General features: G+C 40.0%; 1 protein-coding gene across 3 annotated transcripts in view; it reads right to left on the bottom strand.

Moving 5' to 3' along the window:
• Nucleotides 1–4,344: 4,344 nt before the first annotated feature.
• The window catches only part of SRPX (sushi repeat containing protein X-linked), a 97,441-nt gene continuing 93,375 nt past the window's right edge, over nt 4,345–8,410 (bottom strand). For 2 of the 3 annotated variants that reach the window (XM_079765824.1, XM_079765823.1), the window contains 2 exons: nt 7,594–7,715; nt 4,345–4,878 (listed from right to left, as the gene is read on the bottom strand). In XM_079765824.1, the coding sequence (XP_079621950.1) occupies nt 4,695–4,878; nt 7,594–7,715 (306 nt within the window). In that variant the 3' untranslated portion in view covers nt 4,345–4,694. The remainder of the gene's footprint in view (nt 4,879–7,593; nt 7,716–8,410) is intronic. The other variant, XM_079765825.1, reaches the window with a different exon arrangement.

Genomic DNA, 8,410 nt, shown 5'->3' with positions numbered 1-8,410 from the left:
GAAGGTTCAATAGCCTCTCTGAAGTGGGAGTAGTTTTAGCAAGCAAGAATTTACAGAAGCCAAACAGCAGGGTTAAAATTTCAAACAGCAGTTTTCATATAAGATGGATGCTTCAATGAAGAGCTTAAATAACATTCCCAAGTAAAGATAGGCTGGGACCAGATCTAAATTTCCTAACTTCTGGCTAAGAGCTCAGTTTCTGATGCCTGGTACGCCAGGGTGGGAGAGACCCAGGAAAGCAGGGGTGGCCCACTGAACGCTGCCTGTCTTGAGGTTCAAGGCCCTCTGCTGTTTGCTGGCTTCCCAGAGCTGATGCCATCCTCCACTCCTCCAGCTCATCCCCAGGGGCTCATTTCTTAATTAGCATACTCATTCTATGCCTTTGTCATGAAAATTGTGCAATCTTGTTTTCAGGTCTCTTAGGGGATAATTCTTGGCAAAGTAAGAACTAGCTGAGTGTATACATTAGCTGGTTCTATATATTGTTATACAAAGTTCTGAGGTCCCAGAAAAACTCGGTGTATTGTTCTTGGATTCCAAAGAAATCACCAGGACATGGGTTTACTAGGACTTAGGTGCCATTGATGAAGTTGAACCACTAAATCCAATCAGGCTTTGCCTCCACCTAGACTTTCCCAACACAGGCTTTTATAGAGGACAGAAAACACATAAAAACAGATTATGCAGTGGAAGGGGATGTGTTTTCAAGCAAACCACGTGAGATCAAAACTGCTACCTGTTTTCTTGACTGAGGAGATGGGTAGGCTCCCAAGGTCTCACAGTCTGCTTACTGATGGTTTTCTTGTCTTCCCACAAGGTGGGAGAGGGAGCTGGAGCATGGGAAGGAGTCATGTTCCCATTTACCGTATGTTAAGGAAAATATTGAACCAAAGGTGATAATTATAGGGAATGATGTCTTGGTCTCATTAAAATAAAGATCCTAATAGCAGGACTGTCTATACCCAGAGTGTGCTGGGCACATGACAGGAGGCATCGGTGGGTAGTGGGCTCCCATCACTGCAGCAGCTCCCATACAGTCTCCGTGCCCACCTGTCAGGGAGGGGCTGGGCAGGGGTCTCCTTGGCCTCTCCTAGTTGGATTAGATGCCTCTACCTCTGCTTCCAATTCCTCCAGATTTAAGGGAGACCAAATTTGTTGTGCCTCCCTCTTGCATTAGTGCTTGGTTAGGTAGCTGCCTGTCGGGATAGCAGCTGTCTCTTGCTATAGTAGCCGCCTCTTGTGACAGTGACCAGCCAGGAAGTCATTTCTGGCACTTTTAGTTTCTTTTTCTAGATACAGTACATCTTTCTAACTGGAATAATATTCCTTTAACAATTATTTCCAAACTGTATGATATCTGCAGTAGTGGTTCAGCTTACAGTTTCATATCAGATGTCCCACCTAGTTTGTCAGCTGTTTTTTCTAGATGTACACTAGATGGCAGCAGACAAAATCTTTTCCTAGTGACCATCACTGATGTGTTATTCCCAATATGCACACAAGATGGCAGCAAAGAACATTTTCCTGTCTTAGGCTATCTGGCCACTCTATTAAAATGAGAACCCAGGTATTTGATTGTTATATCTTTTTTATGTATTGATGATTTTATAACTATATACTGATCTTCTTTGTTTCTTGTTACCATTTTTGGCTTGCCATCTATTTTGTCTGATATAAGCATGGCTAAGCTCACCTTTTTTTCTTTTTTCTGCTTGTTTGGAATATCATCCATCCCTTCACTTTGAGCCTATGTGTATCTCTAGAGCTGAAAATGAGTCTTCTGTAGGTATTATATAGTTATATCATTTAAAAAAATCCATACAGCCATTCTGTGACTTTTTATTAGTGAGTTTAATTAATTTATCTTCATGGTGATTGTTAATATGTAAGGATTTACTACTGCCATTTTACATTTTGCCTTCTACTTTGTTTGTCTATCCATTGCTTCTTTTTCCTTCTGTTTCTGTCTACATTTGTAAGTTGGTGGTTTTCCTTTTTAAAATACATTTTATTCATTTTTACAGAGAGGAAGGGAGAGGGATAGAGAGTTAGAAACATGGATGAGAGAGAAACATCCATCAGCTGCCTTGAGCCCTCAACCAAGGTACATGCCCTTGACCAAAATTGAACCCAGGACCCTTCAATCCACAGGCTGACGCTTTATCCACTGAGCAAAACTGGTCAGGGCAAGTTGATGGTTTTCCATGGTGATTTCCCTTTTTTATGTTTTGTGTCTCTGCTCTAGATATTTGTTTGTAGTTACCATGAAGTTCACATAATGCATTTAATAAATAAAATAGTCCTTTTTCTGCTGATAGAAATTTATCTTCATTTACTTTTCACTCCACATTTATATTTTTGATATCACAAATTATTTCTTCATGCTATGACTTTCTTACCAAATTATAGTAGTCATAGCTATTTTTAGTGCTCTTTTCTTTGAGCTTTATGAAATAATTGTTTAATTTACTATTCTAAAATAGAGTTTAAGTTTTCTGATTCTAATTATAACCTTATTCAGAATTTTGTGTACTCTTATCTTTTTGTTTCAACTTGAAAAGCTCCTTTAAACATTTCTTGCAAGGCAGGTGTAGTGGTAAGTGAACTCCCTTGGCTTCTGTTTGCCATGGAAAGCCTTTATTTCTCAATATCTGAAGGATAACTTTGCCAGATAGAGTACTTACTGGCTGACAGTTTTATCTTTCAATACTTCGAATATGTCATTCTCTCCTGGCATGAAGAATTTCTTCTGAGAAATTTGCTGATAGCCTGAGGGTTTCCTTTATAGTTTACTGACTTCTTTTCACTAGCTACCTTTAAAATTCTTTATCATGGAATTTAGACAACTTTATTATAATGTATCTTGGAGAAGGTCTTTTTGCATTGAGATAAAAAGGTGTTCTATTAGCTACATGGTCTTGTAGATACCTTCCTTCACCAGATTTGGGAAGTACCCCAGTAATTTTTTTTTTCTTTAAATAAACTCACTGCACCCTTCTGCCTCTATTCTCCTTCTAGTATGCCTATTTATCTTATGTTTACTCTTATGATCAAGTCTGATAGTTCTCATAGGGCTTCTTTACTATTTTAAAATCTGAATTCGTTTTTCTTCCACCTGAATTATTTCTAAATTCCTAGCCTTGATCTTGTGGTTTTTTTTCTCTTTCATCTGATCTGCTCTATTTCCAATGCCTTCTAATGCAATTTATCACCTTTATTGAGTTCTTCAGCTCAAGAATTTCTATTTTTTTTATTTTTTAGAATTTCATATTCTTTGGTAATGTACTCCTTTTGTTCATTAATTTTATCCCCAAGTTCATTGAAGAGCCTTTTTGAATTTTCTTATAGCTCATTGAATTTCTTCATAATAGCTATGTTGAATTTTTTATCAGTTAGATTGCAATAGTTCATGTCTTTGGGTTTGGGTGCTAGAGATTAGCATTTTTGTATTTTAATACCATATAATCATGATTTTTCATATTGATTGATATAATATACCTTTGTTCTCACATTTGAAGTAGAGAACATCTTTCTTTCTTTTTTTCGTTTTTTAATCCTCACCTGAGGATATTTTTTCCAATTGCTTTTTAGAGAAAGTGGAAAGGATAGGGAAAGACAGAAACATTGATGTGAAAGAAATACATCAATTGGTTGCCTCCTGCACATGCCCTGACCAGGGCCCTGGGCTGGGGAGGAGCCTGCAACCAAGGTACGTGCCCTTGACCGGAATCCAACCCGGGACCCTTTGGTCTACAGGTCGATGCTCTATCCACTGAGCCAAAACAGCTAGGGCAAGAACACCTTTCTTATTTAGGTAAAGCTTTGTTTACTTTTATTCAAACAATTCAACAGGTTAGTCGTTAGGAGCCTTTCTTTTGTTTTCTAGAATGTGGCACTATAGCAAAAATTTTTGGTTTTTCTTATGAGAGCTGACTCATCACTAAGGTTGGACTATATACATAATAAAAATGGCATGGAAAAGAAAAACACAGGTGGTGCTAGAGCAGGCGGAGGTGTGTGTGTGGCTTTGGGTTTGCCCAGGGCCTGTTAGGGGGACCTTTGAGTGGGAAGTGGGTTCTCAGAGGTCAATGGGCAGATCTCTTGCTAGAATCCTGGGGCAGACAGCAGGAAAGGCATTCCTTTGCTCTCTTTGTCTGCCTTCTTCCTTTCCATCCCTCCAGTTAGGGAGGCCTCTCTTTAGAAATCTGGGTGTCGCTGAAGAGCAAGGGGGACATCCAGCTGCAGACAAAGTGGCCTGGCAAACTTTCAGGCCTAAAACTATTGACCACACTAAGTATGGCTGGTGCACTTGAAAAATAAAATGAGTTTTAACAAATTTGCTCCAAAATATTTTATTAGTAAAAATTTTATATAAAAAATGATGAAAGAAAAGTTACCTGTCACATTGAATAACATATTAAAAGCATGTGCATGATTGTGCTTTCTAAAATTAACCAGCCCATCATGGAGCAAAGAAAGTTAGAAATAGTAAATATAGTCATGTCTTTTTTTGGAAAATGTCAAAGTACAGAAAGCATCGTGCTAATTTTTAAGTGCAAAGAAAGGTCATAATAAAATAGAATTTAAAAAATTACAAATAAAAATCTGTACATCAAGGATATGTTTAAGGACTTTCTGGGTGCCGAGCACTATGTAGAAAAAGAAGAGGGACTACACAGAGAGGAACCATCACATCAGGTGTTGCACGTCTGGCCCATTTCCGCTTGCAGGGCCATCTCCTCTTTCCTCAGTGGGAATGTGTCAATCAGGTTGAAGAGGGCCACAGGGGTCACCAGGGAGACATAGCGCTCCTTGTCCATGCCATGCTTATCAACCAGCACCATGCTGAAGGAGTAGAGCGGGATTCGCAGCAACAGCCTAGGGCAGAAAAAGAGGGGAATATGTCAAGCCCTAGCTGATTAGGTTCAGTGGATAGAGTGTAGGTCTGCAGACTGACGGGTCCCAGGTTTAATTTGAGGTCAGGGCACATGCCCTGGTTGCAGGATCGGTCCCCAGTAGGGGGCGTGCAGGAGGTAGCCAATCTATGATTCTGTCTCATCATTGATGTTTCTATCTCTCCCTCTCCCTTCCCTTCTGAAATCAATAAAAATATTTTTTTTTAAAAAAGAGAGAATATGTCAAGCCCTAGCCAGTTTGGCTCAGTGAATAGTGTTGGCCTGTGGACTGACGGGTCCCAGGTTCAATTCTGGTCAAGGGCACATGGCCGGTTGCAGGCTTGATCTCTAGCGTGCAGCATGCAGGAGGCAGCCAATCCATGATTCTTTCTCATCATTGATGTTTCCATCTCTCCCTCTCCCTTCCTCTCTGAAATCAATAAAAATATTTTAAGAGAGAGAGAGAGAGAGAGAGAGAGAGAGAGAAAATATGTCAAACCTGACTCCCAAGCATTCTGGTGGACCAACCAGACAACCAGAGCCCTATAGTGACAACATGTGCAAAGAAAAGCTTCATACCACAAAGGACTGAATCAGCCTTGAGACTCATGCTACACAAAGTGTGGTCCGTCACATGGAATCTTGTTAGAAATGGAGAATCCCAATCTCAGAGGGAAGATGAGGGAGGGTGGGTGGAAGTTAATCAACCAAGGACTTTGTATGCATATATGCATAACCCATGGACACAGACAATGGGGCGATGAGGGGGGGCTGGAGGGGGTCAATGGGGGGAAAAAGAGGATATATGTGATACTTCCAACAATAAAGATTTATTTTTAAAAATATTTCCCAATGTGATGTTTATAAAGCAATATAAGTAGACATGTAAGAGCATCTAAGAGCATCTGACAGACCCGAGTTTGAACCCTGATGGTTGTTTTTTTCGTCCAAAATAGTATTTATCAAGAATCTCCTCTATGCAAACAATAACTTTTTAGAAAGCATTTTCAGTATCATATGTGGGAATTCTTACCTAACCCCATTATTGGGGAATGGGGGGCATTATTCGCTGGTGTGGACAGAAAGGTTAGAATTATGGTTTTAAACAACTTAGCCTCTAAGCCTGAATCTAGAAATCAGATAATACTACCTCCTTTCTGAGGTTTGTTGTAAGGATTAAATGAAATGGAGTATGTAAAATGATGAAGACTGTGCTGGAAGCATTATAATAATTTAATAAACGATTACCTTTATTTTGAAAAAAAAAAGAAGAAATGGAGAATCCCACACTCACCCCCAAGCCTACTGAATTAGGTAGAATCTGCATTATTAGCAAGATCCACAGATGACAGGCATGCCCATAAAAGGTCGAGTAGCATTGCTTTAGATTATAATGGGCAGGAAGTCAGTAGGCCTGCAGTGGTGCTATGTACCAATTGTTGCTACAAGTCATTTACAACAAAGATAACAGATATTTTGCATTAAGTTGGAGTCAATCCAACTTTGCTAACTAGGTTTGCATAACCACATAGGCACTAGATCTAAGTCAGTGGTTATCAACAGGGGACATCTGGCTATGTCTGGACATATTTTTGGTTGTCACAATGGGGTAGAGGCCAGGGATGCTGCTTAACATCCTCTAATGCACAAGACAACCACCCAAAAAATGATTATCCAGAGCCAAATGGCAATAATGCAAAGGTTGAAAAAGCCTGGACTGGGTGAAGCTGATTGAAGTAAGTTTCAAAACTTTCTAATTCTGGTCCGTTCTGTAGCCAGCACAAGATAGCACAATCACAGGGGATTGAATTTGGTTCATTATAATTTGACTCTACTTCACTAGAATTAAAACTGCAAAAAATATGATTTTTATATCAATACAAACACGTTTAGATGAAGAAAGCTAAAGAAAGCAAACAATGTAGCCCTACCCAGTTTGGCTCTGTGGATAGAGTGTTGGGCCTGTGGACCAAAGGGTCCCAGGTTCAATTCGGTCAAGGGCATGTACCTTGGTTACAGGCTACTCCCTGGCCTGGGGCCTTAGTTTGGGCTCGTGCAGGAGGCAACCAATCAATGAGTTTCTCTCACATCGATGTTTCTCTCTCTTTCCCTCTTCCACTTTCCCTAAAAATCAGTGGGAAAGTATCCTTGCGTGAGGATTAACAAAAAGAAGAAGAAGAAGGAGAAGGAGAAGAAAAAGAAGAAGGAGAAGGAGAAGAAAAAAGAAGAAGAAGAAGAAGAAGAAGAAGAAGAAGAAGAAGAAGAAGAAGAAGAAGAAGAAGAAGAAGCATGCATAAAATGAGCCTGCTCGGTCTCTTTTCCAGATTTATTTATTTATTTTAGTTTAGATATCTTGAAATTGTGTGTGAGGCAGAGTACATACTACAATCTGGATTTAAAATAAAAAAATTTTCTCACATATGTTTAATAAGAGAAGTATCCAGATTTTTGGTGGTGTGTGGGGAGAGAGAGAAATCTTTTGGGAAGGCTCTCCTCAACCCGTCCTACTCCCAACAAGTGGGGAGAAAAGAACAAAGACAAAGCAAAAACACTTGGTTGGAGGGTGAAAGAAGATAATAAAAGCAATTACACATTTAAGGTTACCTGGAATCAAGACTGAATAGAAAGAAACCAGGGAACCTGATCAGAAAAATGTACATTTGTAGGGAGAAAATTTCAGAACAAGACATCCCCCTACCTGAGCTGCAGAGCTAGGGCTGGAGGCATAATTTTCACTCCTATCCTGCCAATGAGGGTCGGGAACACGCCCACCAGCTCTACCACAGTGATATGTCGAAGATCCAGGCTGCACTGTGCTTGCTGGAAAAGAAAAAAAAAAAAAAAAAACGTAGGAAGGTGTGAGCATGGCTGAAGAAAGAGACTTCCATGTCAAATCATAGACTGAAAGAAACAGAATTGGTCTGGCTTTTCCTTTTAAATATATTTTTATTGATTTCAGAGAGGAAGGGAGAGGGAGAGAGAGAGAGAAACATCCATGATGAGAGAGAATCATGGATTGGCTCTTACTATACACCCCGTACTGGGGATTGAGCCCACAACCCAGGCATGACCGGAATTGAACCTGGGACCCTTTAGTCCACAGGCTGACGTTCTATTCACTGAACCACACTAGCTAGAGAAGTTTTTGGAAGTTTATTTGCCCACTCCATACTGTCCTGAAAAGAGTTGAAAACTGGGGTGAAACCAGTGACTGGAAAACCTTAACACCTTCCTAGAGGAATTATTCAGAAAGGCCTTGGCAATAGAATTTTGAAAACCTAAGCAAAACAGCAGTCTCTGTCTTTCCAGATGGGGTAAGATTTTACAGGAGCCAAATTTCCTAGAAAGTGTCCAAGAATACCTCCAGAGGATTCTAAATTTGTCTTTGCAAAGAGAGAAAATTTTTTCCAGAGTCCCCCTACCTGACCTTGTGTCCATCCTATGCACCCCCTGCTGAGTCCCCCACAACCCAGCATGCCAGGGAAACAAGGATAAAATGTTTTAGCTCTCTGAGC

This window comes from Cnephaeus nilssonii (genome assembly GCF_951640355.1).
Source record: "Cnephaeus nilssonii genome assembly, chromosome: X".
NCBI classification, from domain to species: domain Eukaryota; kingdom Metazoa; phylum Chordata; class Mammalia; order Chiroptera; family Vespertilionidae; genus Cnephaeus; species Cnephaeus nilssonii.
This window is presented reverse-complemented; position numbering and strand designations above follow the sequence as displayed.